The 22,638-nt window shown below is 34.9% G+C and overlaps 2 protein-coding genes across 21 annotated transcripts in view; one reads left to right on the top strand and one right to left on the bottom strand.

The window, feature by feature from the left end:
• LOC141446838 (uncharacterized) overlaps positions 1–22,638 on the top strand; it is a 366,903-nt gene that overhangs the window by 81,197 nt on the left and 263,068 nt on the right. The window lies entirely within an intron of this gene.
• On the bottom strand, positions 1,074–14,295 carry LOC141446543 (uncharacterized). Its single transcript, XM_074113095.1, has 2 exons — positions 13,482–14,295; positions 1,074–2,041 (listed from the first exon to the last, which is right to left on the bottom strand). Exons 1-2 carry the CDS (start codon positions 13,753–13,755, stop codon positions 1,728–1,730), a joined length of 588 nt encoding a protein of 195 aa, XP_073969196.1. The 5' UTR covers positions 13,756–14,295; the 3' UTR covers positions 1,074–1,727.

The raw sequence follows: 22,638 nt of genomic DNA, 5'->3' as shown, positions 1-22,638 counted from the left end.
TTTTTTGAGATAAAAAGTTTTTTCGACTATTTTGGACAGTGAAAAAACGTCTGTATTCTTACCAGGTTTTATATAACCAAACAAAATCCATAATTAAGGTTTCATTTATGGATCAGCCAGACTCATTGAAAGCTCCTCATTCAGAGATCTTTTGGATCGCAATCTTAAAACGGATGAAATTCGGTGATTACGCCTTTCTTTCAATGGAAACTAGTAAATTCAGCCAATTATTGAACGTAATTTATGTTACCATTAACTTTAAAAGAGTTTACAGTTAAAATATCAGTAATATGAGCGCTTAACAAAACATTAACTCCAACTTACGTGTTCATATCCGTTGAAGGTATTTAACCTAGATAAACTACAGCTTCTTCTTCTTTTTCTTCTTTTAATTTCTTTTACTTTAGTCTATTGGTTATTTTCTCTTTTGAGTTCATCCTTTAATGAATGAATGAATGCCTGTACATGCTCAAGAATTTTTGCCGACTTTGATGGGTATCATAAAGAGAGATATCATCAGGGGTGAGTATTTTGAGGAGATATGTTTCTGGTAATGAGGTACTTGCTACCTAAATTAGGAATGATTTGGAGCAATTGGGTGCTTATGCCGACTTAATCGCCTTAACGCGTTCTTTTGAAGGGCACTGCAAGGCTTTGGAAACGTCTCTACATAGTTTCCAACTATGGGGGAACCAAGCTTCTGCGGAGATTGTGTCATCAGGAGTAGAAACTCTTTTTTTGTTCCTCACTCTCAGCCAGATTGCGTTATTATCTCTAGTTGGTTGAATGATTCTTGGTAACCTGAAGAAGTAGTACGCAAAAAGAACTAGAGGGTAACCTTTGTACTTAATAAAAAGTTGAGGTATTCCCTTGCAGAAGTGTAAGACTTGTACAGGCTTGCAAAAATAGGTCAATTCTCTGCACAGCGCGAGGGTAAGACACTAGAATCCTTGGGCAGACCAAAGGAAGGAAATGGCTTCTTAACTTTTTGTTTGATTCGTGGCAAACTTCCTGAAACTAAAGGAAATCATACGATTGGGGAAGGTTATCTAGCTCACTGGATCTTGTAAAGAGAGAGGATTGACTTCAGGGGTCTGGCACAATATAACCCACTATAATCCCGAGTCCCAATCTAATACATAAATAAAGGAATATATTTGAATAAATAAAACATTATCATTAAAACTATATATTTACAATAGAAGACCCTTAAATTAAAATACATGTACGCGCGCGTAAATTTTTCACAAACACACATACACAACTTGTATTTTATTACATAGAATATATATCCTAAAGTAATTATTATATAATAAATAAATTAAATAAATAACTTTATACAAAATAATATACATGTGCACTTTTTTTTTTAAATTGAGCATTTAGTTTTTGTTTATTTTTATTGTTTTAAAAGGGCACGGGGCAGTCGCCCTTATGTTGAATCAATCAAAAGAAAAAGAAGATCCCGTGCACGGAAATTGGGTTTTGGGTTTGATCTTGAGTTTGCCTTCATTTCTGGGTACAACTTTTTTGGAAAATATTTAATTCTTGTAAAAGACTGGATATTTCTGTCCAGACAGCGTTTTTCCCAAGTTTCCCACTAGTCTATTTTTCATGCTACTTTATTATCCAAATTGTATACCACATTCTTCCTCTTGCTATTTCAAAAATAATTTTCTATTTCTCTCGTATTTTGTTCGCTTTCCTTTTGTTTTTTATGTTTCTAATTAATCCTTTTTTAAGCCCACGCCAACGGCGAACAATGCGAAAAAGAAGCCAGCAAATCCGGTCGTTGCTACGATCAACACTAATCCACCCAGCATCAATGGTATGAGTGTGAAAAATTTCAGTTTATACGCTAACAGTAATGGCAGCATATATTTTTTCAACTTTTTTAACCCTTTTTTCTTTTTATGCCCGCGCAAGTTTACGTTCACTTTTCCTTTATCGCCTTTTGGTTTTTGGGTATTTTTCACTGTACTGGGTGGTTTTCCTTTTCCGTTGGAACGTTGTGTGGTTGTTGTGAGGGGTTCTAAATAATCTGAAACAAAACAAAAACAAAAATTATTCCTTTATTATATTATATTTATGCATCAACATTTCTTTTGCGAGTTATTCTTAGCGTATTTACCAGCGTAATTAAATTTTCCGGCTTGTAGGGATTTCAAAACGTACTTCCGGTAACCATATTATTACTATCAAATCTCTTAAGAACAAAAATTTCTTACATTAACACGAAGTCCAACTTAGTTCTGAGGTTCTGATCTCTAATTGCTCAGCTACTTTGTCGTAGATACGATCACAAGACGGCCACATATTAACAGCTACGGAAGAAAGTAAAGCATAACCAAAAAAACGCTGATTTTCATTCTTTACAACCCACCCACCCCCTCCAAAGAAATTAACTGCTTTCTTGCTTTCTATTGATAAGAATTTCTATTTTGCGGTTGTTTTAAATTCACGTACGATGGTCCTGAAAATAACTAATTCTCCCTTATTAGCTTATGACCTTTAACTTCGTACTTTTGCGGTCATACTTATCTCCTTATTGCCACTAACGTAACATTCATTTATTCCTCTTATAAGAGACCGTTCCAGCTTCAATTAGGGGAAGACAGAAACAGGAAAGTTATTGACTGAAAAACGCAGTTGAAGTACACTAATACATTAAGTAGAATAAAAACTAAATACATTCTTTATAGAATTAATCACAACGTTATTCTTATTATGATTTTTATGCTATCAATTCTTCCATTGGTGGAAATGCATGAAAGTTTCGTGCTACACCTTAAAATTAAGGTGTTTAAGGCTAGATCTCTAGGTGACAATAATTATACTTCAACAGAAGTGGCAGAAAACCCCCGTGGAATGTTAGTCCTTCAAAATCTTCCCAGAGGATAAGGAGTCCTGGAAAAACAGGACAGATTTCATGTCCTTATAGTATAATCTAAAGTTTAATCTAAATATGATCAAGATAGAATTTAATACAAAATTGAGTTTTACATTTTATTGATTAATAAATTTGATCTAGTATATCTTTAATGATTTGTGATTTACAGGTCCATTTAACCAGTTAAGCGTGGAATTTAGTTAAAAAAAAAAAACCCACAGTGTGCGGAATTAAAATCAGACAATGACGTGTATACACGTGTCGAACGCAGGGGGCAAAACAATCAAAAGTTTACAATAGTCGTAATAGTCACTGCAAGCGACTTTTACTGCAATCTCTCTGGGGGCTTGAGATTACCAGAGCATTCTGTGCTGATTCAAAATCTTGCACCGCTTCTTCAAGTATGCATTGCTCTAGTTAACTAGAGACGCAAGAGCTTTTACAAGGAAGAAAAGAGCTTTGAATTCTGTGCAAAATGAAATCATGCTCGTACTGAGGTCTTAACCTCTATCTAAGGTAAAAATGGCATTGCACAAGGGTTGAGAGCTTCTATTTGTATGCGTACGATTCCCCAATCTCTAATGCGGAGACCAAACATGTGCCAACCACTTATCATTTGGCTGACTCCTACCACCCCCCTCCGTATAAGGTACTTGGCAGTTCTATTGGTAAGATAAAGGAAACATCCCACCAAATAATATTCTTATTGTATTTTATTAAAATTTCGAGTTTTTATAGTTAATGGCAATCTTATATTTTTCACAACGAGTATACACGTCGAACGCACCGTAACAGAGATTTGGTTTGACGTGTATACACGTCAAACACGCTTAACTGGTTAACTTAAAATTATTAAATTGAATTCTCAACTAATATACATATATTTTTTTTTGCAGGTATGTGAATTGGTGCTACCTTCTTACGTATGTGAGTAATTCTTTTACAATTATATAATTTACATTTTATCAAGACGAATGTTAAGTGAAAATCAATTCAAAGTTCTTTTTTGTAACAGCTTCTAAAGACTCTGGAATTGAAAGTTAGATCATTATCTTGTGATCTTTTGTAAAGAGTATTGCCTACATTTTCAGGCGAACTTTAAGTCCAAGTTAGGTGTGCGAGGACGGAAGCGACTAGCAAAAGTACATATCTATTCAAATTCTCATATTAACCATTAAATAAAATCCAAGACCTAGACCAGGGGAATCGAACCCACTAAATCAGCAATACATCTTAGATTTGCGGGTCTAGCATATAACCGCCTAACATACTTTACTATAAATTTCTCATATTAACCATTAAATAAAATCCAAGATCTAGACCAGGGGGAATCGAACCCACTAAACCAACAATACATCTTAGCTTTGCGGGTCTAGCCTATAACCGCCTAACATACTTTACCATAAATTTCTCATATTAACCATTAAATAAAATCCAAGATCTAGACCAGGGGGAATCGAACCCACTAAACCAACAATACATCTTAGCTTTGCGGGTCTAGCCTATAACCGCCTAACATACTTTACCATAAATTCCTCATATTAACCATTAAATAAAATCCAAGACCTAGACCAGGGGATCGAACCCAGTAGTTCAATGAGAATTTAATCATTGCCGATATGAAGTAATAACTAAGTATAGCGTACACTTTATGGACGTCAGTTGACCAGTTTTAGGAGATTTACTTCCGCCTGATATCTTCTCATATCTTCTGAGATACCCTGATAACCACCCTTTTGTAGGCGGCAACCTGATGGTAACTCTCTTAGTTACCACAAACAATACAATTTCCGATTTTTTTAATAAATTTAATTGAATTAAGTATGAAGTCTGATAAGTATGATAGTCTCTATGTAAACCGGATATGTTCCAGTATTCACTTCCTAAAGTTTAAATCCCAAAAAAATTACTTATTAAAACGTCAACTCATGTTCAACAATAATGATGAGCAATATTTTTCGTGTTCAGGTATTTTCTAAATGTACCTACTTTTGTACATGATTGCAAAGGTGAAAGTTGCACAGTTTGTAATACACTGTGTTGTGTATATTTGGTACTGTTTCTTTCCTTTTTTTAAGTAAGTTTATTGTGGCAGGTTATATTGATGGTTACAGTTCTACTTGTAACATCAAAGAGTTGGGAAATTTATACATATACTTTTTTTTGAAATCTGTTTTACTCTTAACTTCTGTCTTATTTACAAAAACCAATCAGGTGATAGAGACTTTATGTATACTAAAATTAGCATTTCAGTGTAAGTTCAAGTTAATATTTATGATTTAACGTATGGGAAAAATAGAAAGTACCGGAATGAAATTTATGAACTTTGAAGCCTAGTTTAGGGAAACAGCTTGCCTATCGATACTTTGGAGGGAGGGAGACTGCCGCCTCGATTCGTATTTTAAAATGCTTTCTCGCGGGGAAAATGATCTTAAATCTTGACGAGTCAAGTTCATGGTAATTCGTAGCAGCGATTTTCATAGAAAATTAAGTGATATCTACGAATTCGGTTTCAGTTTTCTAAGAGTATTCTCGTTTTTCGCGTATTGTACACATTTTTTTTTTTTTCTTTCTTAAAATCAATTTTTCTGAGTGAGGTCATCTTAAATAAAAATTTTTCTAAGCTGTCTCTGAAATTGGACTCCATAAAGAGCTATCTCGAACGGTTACTAGTAAAAATCTTGACAATAAAGTAATTTTCTTTTCTAAAAGGAAAAATATTCCAAAATATTTTCCAAATTGACTTCAAGGTTTCCTAACCAGAACCATTTTTCACGATATCTCGATAGGCTTTTTTTAATTATTTATTTTTTTAATTTGAAAAACCTAATATGGTCTCAAAATCTTTACTCCTTTAGTAAAAAGTAATCGCCTATTTTTTCCAGGCGGGGCTCCAACTACCATCTTCATTTCTTTATTTTAGCTTTCTACAATCATAGATGTTTCAATCTTGTTTCCGGTCTCTATAAAAATTTTTTAAAAAAATCTATTAGCGAATCGTTGGTGGAGGATTCAAAATCAGTATTTACCTCAATAATGCGTAGCTCTAGGAACTAGGCTTGTATGTAACTAAAGCTAACAACAACCGGGGTTACGGTCTGTCTAGTAGTAAATAGGCGAGTCCATTTCTACCTTTACCACGTGCTAATTACTCATCTTGTATCCATTGTAGGTCTACCTTTTGTTGATCTACCGAGTTGTTTGATCTACATTCACACTCTTTACCACCTGTTTGCAACATTTACTGCGCAGTTTTGTTCAAGTATCTTCTTTCTTTTTTTCTTAGGCTACAACTTAATTATGAACTTCTTTTTTCAATTTAAATTTCGTCTCTTTGAATTGGGTTGAATATTAGAAGACCTAAAGCTCTGCAGATCAGGCTCATGATGAATGATTGTTTGAAGTTAAGTAAACAATCTGGTGTGAAACATTCACACGACTCTCATCTAAGGAATTTCTCAGCTTCCAACTTATATAACGCCTATTATCTCAGGGATGCTTTATAACGCTGAACTACCTAATTAGGTGCCGTGGATGGAGGCGACTAGCGAACATACTTTACTATAAATTTCTCATATTATCCATTAAATAAAATACAAGGCCCAGAGACCGGGGAATCGAACCTACTAAACCAACAATACATCTTAGCTTTGCGGGTCTAGCCTATAACCGCCTAAATACTTTACTATAAATTTCTCATATTAACCATCAAATAAAATCCAAGTCCTAGACTGTGGGGAATCGAACCCATTAACCAACAATACATCTTAGCTTTGCGGGTCTAGCCTATAATCGCCTAACATACTTTACTATAAATTTCTTTTATTAACCATTAAATAAAATCCAAGGCTTAGAGATAGGGAATCGAACCCACTAAACCAACAATACGCCTTAGCTTTGCGGGTCTAGCCTATAACCGCCCTAACATACTTTACTATAAATTTCTTTTATTAACCATTAAATAAAATCTGAAGCTCCAATTCAAGACTCCAATTTGAAATACATGCTGCGAAAATGACAAATTTCTACGCAATCTAATTTATTGTGGCTTTTTTTTTAATATAGTACTTTTCTTTTGGGAAAATGTTTGCCGTTAAACAAAATTACCGTTATAATTCCGTAACTGATCGAAAAGTCAGGCTAATCGATTATTAACCTGACCTTATCATTTCCTTTTAAACTATTTCCTAGTTTTACTAATGTATCAATTATCATGGAAGTAATCTGGTTCGGCGAGAGGTTACGATAACTATCGATGTGTAACACTACTTTTTTCCCTTCATTTCTTCCGTTTTAACGCTTTTACGACATAACGCTCTGATTGACGAACGTTTTAACTGGAATTTTGACACCTACAACACAACGGAAATAACTTCTACGTCACTTAATTTGGAAGTGTTAATTCTTTTATCAGTTCTCACTTAGTACATTTCTCAAATTATGGCAAACACTTTGTGTCATTTTATTGGGATCAATTTCATAGATTTTCACGAAGGCGGTAAAAATAGTTTTTCTTTAAAAAGGTCCTTCTCATTGCTAATGTGCTTATCTATGATTTTATGTCCAGGAAAGTATGTTAAAGGGAACTAGTACAGGGTAGACGTGGTTTTTATCCCTAAAGTACCATTAAAGTTTAATGTAATGCACTATCATAGTTACAGGAATTAAAACTATCCTGTAGGATACTGTTGATAAAGTAGATTTGGGGGGAAAATGTGGGTAAAAACGGCATTTTCAGAAATTATTCTTTTTATTACCATTTTATATTATAAACAACGTTACGTCTAAACGGGTGAACCTATTTTCATGAATAAGGTGTCATTTGATTTGAAATTTCTTTAAAATGTGGGTTAGGTTCATCGTGGGTTCAGAGGGTTCGCGACTTTGAGGGTGCACCACTTGTTACAGTACTTCTTTCAGTTCTGACTAATTGTTTGGACTTACAGCTCTTGACCAAGGTATAAAGGTGTGAGTAGTTCTTGCTTCAGAGCCTAAGTCTCCCCATCCCCTCATACCGATGTGTAGCGCTGTTTCCTCTTTCCCCTGTTAGAATCTATGCAGACTCTGCTCTGCCTCGCTTGTGAGATGAAAATGTAATTAAGCCCAAATTTAGTAAGGTTCTAGTACTACTAAAATAGTGTGGAATGTTGAGCTTTAACAATTTAGGTTGATTACTTTCAGAGTCATATTAAATCAAAAGCTTTACTCCATTTTACTTATTTACTGGTAAACATATTTCAAGTATATATTTTGTAAAACAATTTTATTCCTGTTCTAACATGTTAACTGCCCAGGCCTTTTCCCCAACCGTACTGGTAGTTAAACAAGAACATTGCACCAGTTCTACTAAATGTTAAGCCTAGTTTAGTCTACTCTGGCTCATTTACCAACAGATTGTGTACTTTCTTCGCGAGGATGATTAATTACTGACCATTAACCAAAAGTAATAAGTGTAAATTTTGCAGAACGTAATAAATTTCATTGTCGGAGTGGGGGAATTAAGTAATTAATCAAATGTATCTTGAGTTTAATAAATTACACTTACGTGTAATTGTGAGTATTGATAGTGTAATTTGGGTGTATTATGGTATTACTTATTTACATTCTGGTTGTAAGATCTGTAAATTGAACTAGGAGAAGGATCAGTTCGTCAAAATGGAGTCAGCACAATGTTGGGGTTCAATTTCATGCTGAATGTTTTCCAGCATCTGATAACTTTTTAGGCTTCTAAATCAATAGAACCCGCTGTCGCCCTCTGACTTGGCAATGCTCTGTTGCAAGAAACCCTGCCGAAGACAGTTTTCGATCGGTCTGATACATATCTCCGATCTATTACAGTTATAATTGCTCATCTTCGCTTGCCCTAGATCTGAGGGTCCATAGGCTTTCTGCATCTTTCTAAGGCTCCTTCTGGAACTACCATGGCCGCACAACGCTTTAATGACTCTCCTGAATCCGAAATTGTTGTCTTGCCAAGATTAAGCTCAACACATTTTCCAATTGCGTGTAGTGCAGGTTAGAGGTGCCTGCAATTTTTCTATAGGGTTCCTGGTAGTGTACCTGGTTCTGGGCCTAAATACTCCAGAAATTGCTCCTTTTTATTCCGTAGCATAATGAAACATCTAAGATCTTTCTCCCTTACTGGCAATAGCTGAAACCCTACAATATCGCCTCCAGTCCAAGATCCCTGTGAAATCTCAGGATCTGGAATGGACCAAGGGCGAGTATATATCCTCCTCCAGTAGTTGGCCAGATGCCTGAATCTTCTTTCAATAATGTCATCGCAGTATATTGGAATTCACTCCATCTCCTCTCGGAATCTGCAATGCCATTACGTTCTAGACCCAGCAAATTCTCTGACTTCTGACTGAGCCCTATAATCTTAATTCCCTCAGAAGTCCTCAACTCGCTCTCAGAGGGCACTAGCGCTAGTGAACAGAAAGACCAGATACACTACTGTAATTCCCTTTTGGTGTCCATCACCTTCGAACTCGCGTACTAAGATAACCACCCCATAGCAACCAGTGCCCTCTTCCCACTACAGCCATACTTAGTGGGAGAGCCTGAGTTTGGCTAATTTATCTTCTAACTCACTAGATCGTTAAATGAGTAGTTAGAGAAAATTGATGACTGAGGTCGTACCAAGAGATGATGATAGCCTAGTATTCGAAAAAACGGCTAAACGGATGCAGGAGACCCTAAGGTATTTTCTGTGTGTGCGGGGGGGGGGGAGACAATCTATTTCAGGGCCGTAGGAGAAAGTAACGAAAGACTTGAAAGTATCAAAACATAGTCTGCTTATTATATGCAAATAAAACAAAGAAAATTATATGTTTCTTGTAGTAATACGAACGCTATTCTGCAGAACATGAAGAGAATTACAGTTCCGTTGCAGTTCCCACTTGGTGCAAAATGATGGCCTTTGGTCTTTCCGTAGGCCGCTAACTCTTGACACCGATTTAGCTGAGTAACACGTAATGGGCAGTTCCCTTTCCATTAGCTCTATATTTTACATTTTCCTTCTTCTTTCATTCATGTTTTCGTCTAGTTCTTGGACGCTTTTCGGTTTATTATCATTTTATGCATTAGTTACTTAATTATTCACTAGTTTACTCTGGTAGAAACTAGTAGACCGTAGGTCCTTTAATCGTAGGAAGTAAATAAAGAAAATTCTTCCTTCTATGGTGAAATTTTTCCCCCCTGTGTACTTGACAGAATAAGAAAATCAGAACAGGAAATGACTATTTGCAGATGTAAATTAAGGTTACATATTCTGGGATATGTTCCGGTTAATTCATTTTTCTGGTGACACTTTTAATGTAAAGTTAAAGTAATCGCCTATTTTGTTAGCTGGAGCTTAACGTCCAACTACCTAGTAGGTGTCGTGGACGGGAGACGGAAGCTCATACTTTACTATACACAATTTCTTTTAACAAATAAAAAGTAGTCATACGCGGGATTCGAACTGTGGTTCTCCCATTTACAAAGCCACGCTCTTGTCCACTAGACACATTTTTAAAGTTATGTAGATGTTAAATTATTGGTGAGAATAAGAACGAAACGATGTCTTTACTTCTTTGCAAAGTTTGTACTAGCTGATCTTTTTAAATCTTTTTTATAAATATCGCGGGGGAGGGGGGTCGTTTCCTTCTTTCTCCACCGTTCCTGGCAATTCTTCTGGTATATCCTAGTCTAAGAAACCAAGGGCTAAAGGGGAAACTTACATCTCTGTGGCCAGATAGAAGATTTCATGGGCACTTTTAGGCTGGAGGAAAGGATGTTACACATTACATTGCTGAATCTGTAAGAGCCTAAAGCCTAAGTAATCATTTGCCTGCAACAGCTAAATTTAACTATTGATTCCTTTCATCAAGGAATGAAGTTAATATTTTTTCAAAATTCTATTCAATCGAAGCACTACCGATTATTTTAGCGGCGCGTTAAAATTACTTATGGCTGTTAAAACACTTCTATCTTGAGGGAAAACATAAACAGTGTTGACAACTAAATTATCTTTTCTAAGTTTTCCATTTCACAATAACTGACCCACAATTCCTTTCACAAACAATTGTGTACCCTACATTGTATTTTCGTCCTAATTTTACGCACACAAAAATAATAATAGACTTTGCATTAATTAAAAATTAACTAATTCTTGACATGGACAAGGTTTGGGTGTGTGATATAATTATATAATTAATAACATTATACACAAACGTATGAGCGCTTGGTGCACTATTTAATTAATTTGACGCACTTATCAGGTAGTTATCAGCATACAAAGTGAACACCGGAAGTAGTGATGTCTTAAATTATTGACTGTTTACTTTTTCTTTTATCCGGTGAGAAGATTTTATTATTTTGTAGTTTAAAAGAGATCATGTTGGCTAAAAAAAAAAAATAAGTGATCAGGTTTTATGGTAATTTAAAGAATAAGAAGGTTTTGTGGCAGGGATGAAATGCTCTTTTTATGTAAAAGGCAAGTTCAAAAAAACATGCGCAGCAAAATCGTTCTAAGAACATTACCGGAAGGAATACCGTTTTCACCAATAAAGTACGAGCTCTTGTTCTAGGTTCTAAGTTCGTTTATTGCAATCTTAGCTTGACATGGCGGGTTAGTCGATCAGAAAGATATGTACACAGGAGTACAGTACAGGTGGACTTAATAGCCCATTTCCAGGTGTTTATCTTAAACGTCCTCTTTTCCATACTAATATATATAATTGACTTTTTAAGGCTTAATTAAATTATTGACTAAAAAACACGCCTTTACAATTTCTATCTATGACATAGAATGTCAGTTTAATGTCTTTTTTCTCTCATCTGCTTCCTGTTGCAATTAATTTCCTGTTTGCTGATAAAACTTTATTAAGGTAGGTTTTAATGCTGTGATTAGAAATTTACCTTTTTATTGGTTCCTCTAGCCGAGACAGAGAATGAAGGAAATGGTACTCGTAATACGTCATTGTTTAGTCGTTACTCTTTTCCTCTTTGTTACGTATTTAGTGCATCATAAGTATCTTTAATATCTGTTTCAGTTATTGTAATAGTAAATAAGAGGAAATAACTATGATCGTGACCAATTTTCACCGGATGTACTCAAAATTTTCCTAGTTTCTTGATTTAATAAACTAAAATAACTAGTTGAACACAATCATACAACTATCTGTTGCTATTATACTTGAAAGTTCGAACTCATTGATATTTTTGAAACACCAGATATTTGAGTCATATTTAATTATTACCAACATTATAATTTGTGGTACCGTACATTACACTGACAATATAACCTCACTAGGAACTCTAACCTAACCCTTTTTTTTAAAAAAATCTATGCATATTTATTGTACTTTTAATAAACTTAAAAGAAAATTCTAAAACCATTTTCAAAAATATCTCCAAAAATCTGGAACCAATCATTAAGGTGGAAGGGTTCTTCCGGTTATGGAAAATTTATTGTCTAGTAAAGTAAAATTAAAGTAATTGCCTATTTTGTTTCAGACAAGCTTTACGTACAACTACCAAAATTAGGTGTCGTGAACGGAGGTGACTAACAAACATACTTTACTGTAAATTCCTTTTATTAACCATTAAATAAAATCCAAGGCCTAGACCAGGGGGAATCGAACCCACTAACCAACAATACATCTTAGCTTTGCGGATCTAGCCTATAACCGCCTAACATACTTTACTATAAATTCCTCATATTAACCATTAAATAAAATCTAAGACTTAGAGATAGGGAATCGAACCCACTAAACCAACAATACATCTTAGCTTTGCGGGTCTAGCCTATAACCGCCTAACATACTTTACTATAAATTCCTCATATTAACCATTAAATAAAATCTAAGACTTAGAGATAGGGAATCGAACCCACTAAACCAACAATACATCTTAACTTTGCGGGTCTAGCCTATAACCGCCTAACATACTTTACTATAAATTCCTCATATTAACCATTAAATAAAATCCAAGGCCTAAACTGGGGGAATCGAACCCACTAACCCAAAATAAATAAATCTTACCTTTGTGGAAATTTTGTACTAACTTCATTTTACTAACACACTTTTAACTCTCTTAAGTTTACTGTTATAAGAGTGTACATTTGACGAAAATGGCACTTTAGAGGGAATCTATTCCCACCATTTACCAGAAATATTCTTAATCAATTTTTTTTGGGAAACTGTTTAATTGTAGGGGTCCTTTTTTTGGTGGGGGAAATCATAAACTGGTGTAAATAATCTATTTAGATAATGGCTCTTCCAATCTTATTGGGAATCAAGTGCCACATTTGGATTCTTATTGAGGTTATAAGATGGCAAGGCAGAGCAATATGGGGGGGAGAGAGAGAGAAACAACAAAATGACCCTTGTTGCTCCAAAGTGCCCTTAAACTAATTTCCCTGCTACAATATTTAATACTCAAGTTACGTATCTAAGTATATAAAATTATCACTTGGAAATTTAAATAAAATCTAAAAAGTGGCCACATTGTGTGACATTAAGGCGGCATCTTATTAAAAATCTGCCCAAATACAATATTTTTCTCTTACTGCAGTAAGTACAATAAGAGAAAATAAAGAACTTACCTTCTTCATCCTCCTCATCCTCCTCATCATCTGCTTCTTCCTCACTTTCTTCGCTATCCTGTTCATCCTGCAGCTCCATAGGACTATATTTTGATTCAAGCGTTGTACTCAGCGATCCTTTATTTGAGGAACCATTTGATTTTGAAATTAAATTATACTTAGACCACAACCCGGATGTATTTATAGCTCTGGAGAGTCCTTCTTCCGCAATACAGTTCGTACTTATTAACAATACTATTAGCAGTAAATTGATGCTTATCGTACTGTAGTTCATTTTCTATTTTAGGTACAAATAAAAAAAGAAAGAGCTTAGCAAATAAAGCTAACTTTTTAGTTATTACTCTTAATAATAGCAAAAAAGCTCGCTTTGTCCCCAGAATAAACGTTCACTTTATTCCAAACAGTCTTTCGTACACCGCTTTTCTAATTAACGAAAAACGTAGAAAGAACATTGAGAACAATTTTTTGTTTTTGTTTTAAATTAATGGAAAACTCATTAAGGAAATTTTTGGAAAATCCCTCATAACAAAAAAAAAAAAAACCGGAACAAACAATCTTACAAAACGATCTTACAATGTTGCCAACGTTCACTCTAAACACATAGTGAGACTAGTTCTTCGCTTGGTACCTGCTTCATAGTTGATGTCCCCTCCACGAGGTACTGTACCAAGTGACTCTACTTCCTCTGCTTTGAGTACAGCTCCTTCAGTGCTCTTCTTCTTCTTTGAATCTCTTTTTTGTATTTTAGGCCACCTCTTTAATTATATTAATTTTCCTTTTATAAAATTATTAATGTAGGGTGATAATGGAAAAACAGTGAGAAGGGTTTTTAAGGGTTATCTGGTGAGAAAATCTGGTGGTACACACTCACACGACTTTCTCTTATCGCATAAAATGATTACGTAAATAAATTTTCTTGAAACTTGCAATTTGTACTTAATATTAGTTCACTTCAATATTATATACGTTCATTTTTAAGGTACCATTTTCGAAAATAACTACTGTAAGCTGAAATCCTTTTAATTACACTTCCGGCCAGCCAAATTTTTATTTTGACGTCGTACGGTGACATCTAAACGAGATATCAGATTGGAACTTATGGTTATTTTGAGTTACAGGAAAAAGTAAAATAATCGCCTATTTTTTTCAGTCAGGGCTTAATTACTAACTAGGTTATTTGGTGGACGTGGACGGAAGTACATATTACTATTATCATTTATTTTTTCTTTTGAATAAAAATGATCGGGATTCGAACTGGGGACCTTCCACTTACCAGTATCACGTAAATAGTGGTAACCACTACATCAACAACCATCTATTAACAAATGATAAGTAACGAGTGGAGAAGTTACCCACTGGTAACACTGCAAAATATTAGGCTATTAGTTGCTCTCTTCACTTGAGAGGAGATCACGAGGCCACTGTCTCTTAAGACGTCTTGTCGGGATGTCAGGAAGAGTTCTAGAAGAAAGATTTTTAGCTAGAGGATTTATTTGAGATTGCAGGCTGAAGTAGATGAAAATTCAAAATAAAAATTAGCTCGGGTTTACAATACATTTTCTTTTCTAGAATTAAGAGAGAGCAAGCCTATAGCTTTTTTAAAAAGGTAAGGAGAGTCATTTCACGCTACCGCGATCTAACTGGGGATCTACTGGGGGGGGGTACCACCCCTAGGCAGAGCAAACACTCTAAATCAGGGGTCCCCAAACTATGGCCCGAGGGCCACATGCGGCCCCCTGAGGACATTTATCTGGCCCCTGCCGCACTTCCGGAAGGGGCTTCTCTTTCATTAGTGAGAGGAGCACTATATGTGGCGGTGCCGCAAAGCGCTGTGTCGCTCATGTACAGTATTACTTCCGATGACTTAGGACGCACGCGTCTCGGCTCCGAAAACAGTGTAAAATAACAGCAGAAGTAGGAAGAAAGGCGGAGCACTACAACTAAACCGGACATTGGACCATCTCATTAGCCAAAAGCAGGTCCATAATTCCCACAGAAATACTGGGCAGTTGATTTAAATTTACTTTAAAATAGTTTGTTTTATAGTCCGGCCCTCCAATGGTCTGAGGGACAGTGAACCTCCTGTGTAAAAAGTTTGGGGACCCCTGCTCTAAATGTTTGCATTATACCAGGATTGTACTGGGACCTAGTGACTGGAGAACAGCTGCAAGATAGTGAAAGCACCTTTTTGGAGGCCAAAATCCATGAGGGTTTTTTTATATCTAAAGCTCGCTCAAGTAGGTCCAAGTCGGGCCTCAAGATAATAACAGCATCTTTTTAAGATTTAGAAACTTCTTTCTTTGAAACTAAAGGCTCGGCTTATTCTTGGGTCCATTGTTCAGGAAATCTTGGATTTTTTCCCCCTTTAAGGCGTAATACTAGTTCTAGCATCATGGTTTATTGGCGTTCTCTCGTAGCCCGTTCGGTGTATTAAAGATCAAACTGTATGCACTCCAAAGAAGATAGAATATCCTCATAGTCTAGCACTAGATTTGGGTTTAAGCTGCAGCCCTGACAGAAGTTTAGAACAGTTTACCATTCTCCCGACGGAAGTGAATTCTATGTTCGCTACCTTTCTCCGAGTTTCACTTTCTTGTTCTCAGATTAGCTTCAGAAATTCTCTCTTTCTATTTGATATTAATCTGCTTAAAGAGAACTGCAACTTTTATGCACAATAATAAATGAATTCATCTCGTAACACGTTTTTCATCTTAAATCTTAAGTAGCTAACTTTATTTCACGTTAGTTCTAATATTAATTTAAATTTTAAAGAGAAAGGAGGAAAACTGATGATAAAAAAAAGAAATATCATAAAGAATCACCAGTGTAATAAAAACTAAAACATTAAACTTAAATCTAGAAAAAAGAAGTGGGGCATTTAAAAGAATAAAATCAAGATTAGCTTTCTAATTCATAAAATTACAGTTTATACTGGTATTGTGTTTGTGTGAGTTTAATGTAAATGAAGATTTAGAGGTGGTCATCTAGATTTGGGCATTACACAGAGAGTGCTGTTGGAGGTATAGCTGTGTGGCCAGTTCCATTTTTATGTCAAGGGCAGTGATACTAAGATTATGATTCCAGCTAGGCTGGAGCGACTTGTCTTGGTTTACTTTTTGTACTACACGGTTCATAGTACGCGACCGCCTCCCCGACTCTTGAGTGACGTCGTCTCAGAGACATTATTATCACCAGGAATTAGAAAGTGCCTTTTCTAAATAAATTTATGTATTTATTTTTGTTAATCTTAAGTACATGGAATCTTACTAACAACACAAATTAATTCTCCTCCCTGACAAGTCCTGGAAGCCGAAAAAGTAATCTTCTTTGACACTTAACTGTTTTGAATAAGGGTGTATAACTAGCCACCCTTGTAACTCCCCGTAATTACGTCATTTCCGCAAAAATTGTGATTACCATTAAAACTTAACTTTAGGCTGTATCAGCTGATGAAAACTGGGCACAGAATAAAACAATACTTTAAGGCTGTGTCGGCAGATAAAAATTAGGCATCTAGTCGCCAGAGCGACTTTAAAATACGTACTTTAATTCGCCCAGTGTTCAACTGCCGAGGTTCTGTTTCAAGTTTCTCTGTTAATAACAGATGAACCAATTCTTTAGTATTTGCTGGAAAAAAAATACCCATCGGCATGTACTTGGGTCTTAGGGAATTGAGGATCGAGGAAAAATAAACCCAATAAAAGAAAGGGGTTTTAGACTGAACTTTGACTTTAATATAACCCACATAGTAGTGTACTTAGGCGCCACGGTAGCCGAGCGGTTATAGGCTAGACCCGCAAAGCTAAGATGCATTGTTGGTTTAGTGGGTTCGATTCCCTATCTATTAGTCTTGGAATGTATTTAATGGTTATTAAAAGAAATTTACAGTAAAGTATGTTAGCTAGTCGCCTCCATCCACACGACACCTAATTGGTAGTTGGACGTAAAGCTCGCCTTAATAATAGGCTTTACTATACTTTTTTTTGTATTAGTGTACTTTTTCCTCATCATAAATCAATTACACAAATTATTCTAATAGATTAATTACTGATTTCAACCCCTCTTGAATAATTGGATAATGCGTTTAATTGGCTAAAACTTCGTTCGTGTGTTGCAGCTATTATGAACATTAGGATTAATAATCAATCCATTAATTTAAATTACCAAGGCCTATATGTATTCGTAAATGGGTTCCTTTTCATTTTTAATTGGATTTATATTACAGTCCATCTTAACATAAAGGAAAAGCGTTTAGTTTTTCCAATTTTCCTTGTAGATAGTGTAAAAAAAATATTATAAGCACTTCACAGAAATTGTGAATATTTCCTGATAATCGTAAGAAACTCGATTCTGATTTCTGTTTTTACTAAGAGTACGTATCGATTAATTGATCACAAAATTGAATGAAATGTATTTATCTGTCTTGGACTTGTAAGATTTTGCATCAATCTACAAGGCCCCAGCCCCTTTGATTTTCTCTTTGTCAGGAACCTCTCTACAAGTTCACTGGCCCTTAGGATAGTTTTAAAGCCACTAAAATGACTTATAAAAGGCAATAACCTCTAATTTTGACGCCATTTTGATTAGTATATTATCCCATTTTATGGGAATAATTCATAAATTATTATTTATGCCTTTTCTCAGTTTAATTATTATTAATTACAATTACAACTACATTCTTAATAAATAATGATTAATAATTAATGTAAAATTATATTAAACTTAGCTCAATTTCATTTATAGTTATTACACATAAACTTTAAAGACTTAGTAATTACAGTTTACACTATATAAATGGCTAAATTACAGTCCTTTTACGATCATTATTAATTTAAATTTAAAATTTTTTAAAAAACAAATGAGGTAATAAAATAACTAATTATCCTCACTGTATTTACGTACAACAGCTGATGTAACATTTGATGTGATGGATTTATAGTGTAATTTGTTGTTAATGATAGATGTTGCTCATTATTTTTACAGTTGTTTTTTGTGAATTCCGATTATTATCTTTTGCGACGACATAGACTTTGTCTTATCTTAGCCTTTTTATTCCCACTAACTTCCCATCTTATCCATATTGTTAGGGATATCCTAACGTAAAATATTATTAGTGGTGGTCCCTAAATTTCAAAGAACTTTTTTGAGGCTGCCCGTTTTAAGTAGCCCCAACCCAGCAATTTCCAAAGAGGTTTTTAGTATTTGTAGATGTTTTTTAGTAGTTTCAATGTATAAATAAAAACAAAAATGATGGCGAAGTCAAAAGAGTTGAAGTCAAATTAATTGAAGAGCTATCTCGTGATCTTTGAATAGCGCTTATTCAGAAACAAAAGAGAACTTCCTGTTTTTCTAAACAGCTGAAATTAAAGCTACGAGGTTATATTTTTTTTTGAGTGTGCATGTTTATTTTAATTAAGTACATTGTTTTCTCACTAGGCGCTCTCTTGGCATTTAAATCATGCTTTACGTTTTTTTAAAAATCGTGATTTATTCTGTGTGAATGGGAATGATTAACAGCTGGTTTTTTTTGTGGAGGGGGAGATTATTATTGTTAATTTTTTTTAAAAAAGCTTCTTTGCGTGCTCCTCTAAATTCTTGTTTGGCCACAGTTTTCTCAGTAAATTCACTGAGAAGCCAACGCCGTCACTTCCGCTTGAAAACTCGAAAATTTGGACAGCGTTTCTCAACCTTTTTTTGGCTCGCCGTACCATTTGGTAATGGTATATCATGCTAAATTGTACCACCTTGGTAAAAATGATATTATTTCGTGAACTTTGTTATTCCGAGTGCGCTGTTTTACTATTATTATCTTTATTTGTATAGAGGAGCTTTAATACCTATATGTTACAAAGCAGTTCAAGTTCATGTTCACTTTATAAACTCTATAAAGTGTAAGATCTTAGCTTTAAAATTTTTTAAAATTTCGTACGTATTTTTCTTTTCAAAATTATTTGTTAATTTACAAAGTTCTTCTTTAGGATTATTATATTTGTGCCAAAAATCTTCTAAATTAATTTTTTTTTAAGCATTCAACTTACCTGTAAGTACCAATTAAATTTAATGTTGCTTGGATAGAGCTTACTCATTACAATCCAGTCTCTTTAAGCAGATTTTCACATAGTTATCATTTAAGTTCTGTCACATGATAATTCTATTAAATTTTCTTTATCTTTTATCGATAATGATGTAGCTTTTCCTAAATTTTCTTTATAGGAGGAGGTTTGAAATCCAATTATCATTTGTGTTTTCGGATTTTGGGAAAATACTCCATGAAAGACAGCTTTAATCCCGTTAAATGTGCTATTATATTTTCTTGTATATCTGGAGACAGACTAACCTTGTTACTGTACCTATTAACAACTTTACTGTATAATATTATTTTATTAAAATAATTTTTATTTATTATTGGGAAAAAAGCGTTTCTATATTTTTATGATTTAATTTTTTATGTCCGCCATTATAGATTATTTTTCGCGTACCACCAACTAGCAAATCGCGTACCACAGGCTGGGAAACGCTGATCTAGGAGGTTTTGGAGAAAGTGAAATGTTTTCATAACTTCATTGCAGTTTTGAATAACTTCGATGCTTCTTGCGATGGTAGTATGATTTATCGTAGTATTCTTAACTAGCTTAATAGTTTATACTACGTAGCACACAATAGGTTTTCGGTGAAAGTTTTGATAGTTGAAATCTCGGGGAAAAAACTATTACTTTTTATCCCAGCTGTTTGTATTGAGAGGAGGGATATTGGGAAAACTCAAATAATCGTAAACATACGATCGTACATACACAACAACAACGTTAGATTAGTTTGTGTGCCACATTTCTACTCCATTAAATAAAGAAAGAAGAAAAACAAATTTCACAGCAGTTATGTGTAGCATGTGTTATTGATACTATAAACACTGTGACAGATCTCGTATAATACCTAACCCCAGTAAGACGGAGCAGGATGGCAGTGCCTCTTCTATCAACAGCATTCCCCGTTGAATGGGGGCGCCACTTTCGATTCGCGTCATCTAAACATTGGAGGCTGCGTGGGTGAATTTATGAATGATAATATTAGATATCTCTGGTACTTTTGTGGGTTTTTGTATTCACCTTGAATGGTTTACTTGTGTCTACATCTTTCTGCTTGAAGTTGAACGTGCGAGAAGATCATTTTTGTATAAGCGGAAGTTGTGAATTAATAAGAAAAAAGGGAAGGGATTAGCTCAGAGGATACTGGAATCTCTTGCAGAGATCTCTGGTTCCAGCTTCTGGCTCTTCGATTCACCTATGAGCTTCTTGCAGCTTACTGTCCAATGATAGACAGCGTTGCTTTCGAACGAGAGCCTTACCTACAGGCTCGCAGTGCACTGAAATAAGCTCTGGGCGCCAAACACTAGAGATCTTGACGCGCCTTTAATTTAAAATATATTTTATTCCAGGTCTGAACACTCACACGACTTCCTTCGATCACAAATATCGAGTTTTTTTTTAAACTTATTTAATTCTCTTTCAGTCATTATACAGTCTGTAAAAGCATACTTCAGACGGAAATGGGTCTCTAGAGAGACACCTTATACCTACCACCATATCAACCACCATGGTTGTTGAACCAAATTTTTCTTTTCTTTTTCTTTTCTTGGCTAAAAGAATTGTTTTCCAACAGATTTTCTTTTTTAAAATGTACGAAAAACCTCAGAAATAACCGATTTTGATTTATTGCTAAGTACCATGAACGGGTTAATTGTCATAATCGATCAACTATTTCATTTACTATTAAGTTGATTACGGGCATTTCTAGGAGTGAGTAGGGTTCCCTCTAAGGAAAACCATTTCAGGGTAACGTACGGTTCTGTGTACCTTTTAAGACTCAGAAATGATATTTTTAAAAGATACATGTCTTTATAAAAAATAAATAAAATATTTATTTTAAAGGTCATAAAAGTAAATCGTTAATCAATTATTTTCATATAGGTACTACGTAGCCGAGCGGTTATAGGCTAGACCCGCAATGCTAAGATGTATTGTTGGTTTAGTGGGTTCGATTCCCTATCTCTAAGTCTTGGATTTTATTTAATGGTTTAATATGAGAACTTTATAGTAAAGTATGTTAGGCGGTTATAAGCTAGACCCGCACAGCTAAGATGTATTGTTGGTTTAGTGGGTTCGATTCCCTATCTCTAAGTCTTGGATTTTATTTAATGGTTTAATATGAGAACTTTATAGTAAAGTATGTCAGGCGGTGATAAGCTAGACCCGCAAAGCTAAGATGTATTGTTGGTTTAGTGGGTTCGATTCCCTACCTCTAGGCCATGGATTCTATTTAATGGTTAATATGAGGAATTTATATTAAATAATGTTTGTTAATCGCCTCTGTCCACTATCACTTAATTTGGTAGTTGGACGTAAAGCCCGCCTGAAAAAATAGACGTTACTTTACTTTTTATTTCCATAAGTACTGGTGAAGCATTTCACAGCTCGGTAAGATCCTAAATCGCGTTTATATATTCTTAATCGTTTAATTGCTATAATTACAACGATTAAAATACGAAAGAATAAATTATAATATTAATTAATTCTTTATTGTGGCCGGCAAGAATTGCTGAGCTCTTTATATGGAAAGACAAGAAGAATTTGACTGAGCGGGATAGTTCTTCATCCCTGGAAGTAATTATAGGACTTACCTTGCACCCATCTTTAACCATGTTGACGACTCACTAAACCTATACTCACTTAGCATTGGCCCGTTCTTGGTTCAACCATTTCTTCTTGGCACCCTAGGATATAGCGACTTCAAGAACCACTGATTTGTTGTGGTAAATAAAGATTTCTTGTCAAAACAGGAAGTAGGTAGGTTTTGACCCGCCTGATACTCCCCAATCTTTAATATCTCTCAACACATAATTACTTGGGAGCCTGCCCAAACGTTTGCTCGGTACCACCTTAAACAACTATTCGCCTTCTCCATTCCAATGCCTTCTATTTTAGCCATGCCCAACGCCATCACTGCTGAGTATTCATTAGTTTTAGTGAGTGTTGAGTGGATCCCAGTGTTATCCTTGACGCCCAGGATCACTGGGAGGAGAGTGAATCGTTCACAGTAATTGCGTTAAAATTAAAATTTGCTGCTGCAGTGGCTCCATTAACAGTACGTTTCAATAATATTG

Source organism: Rhodnius prolixus, unplaced genomic scaffold (genome assembly GCF_049639745.1).
Source record: "Rhodnius prolixus isolate KJV_2025 unplaced genomic scaffold, Rpr scaffold_7, whole genome shotgun sequence".
Classification (NCBI taxonomy): domain Eukaryota; kingdom Metazoa; phylum Arthropoda; class Insecta; order Hemiptera; family Reduviidae; genus Rhodnius; species Rhodnius prolixus.
This window is presented reverse-complemented; position numbering and strand designations above follow the sequence as displayed.

Excerpts from the sequence above, each read along its gene's own strand:
- LOC141446543 (XM_074113095.1), bottom strand. The coding sequence starts at position 13,755 with ATGAACTACAGTACGATAAGCATCAATTTACTGCTAATAGTATTGTTA. Across the intron at positions 2,042-13,481 it reads GGATGAGGAGGATGAAGAAG|ATTATTTAGAACCCCTCACA; the intron begins GTAAGTTCTTTA and ends GTTTTGTTTCAG.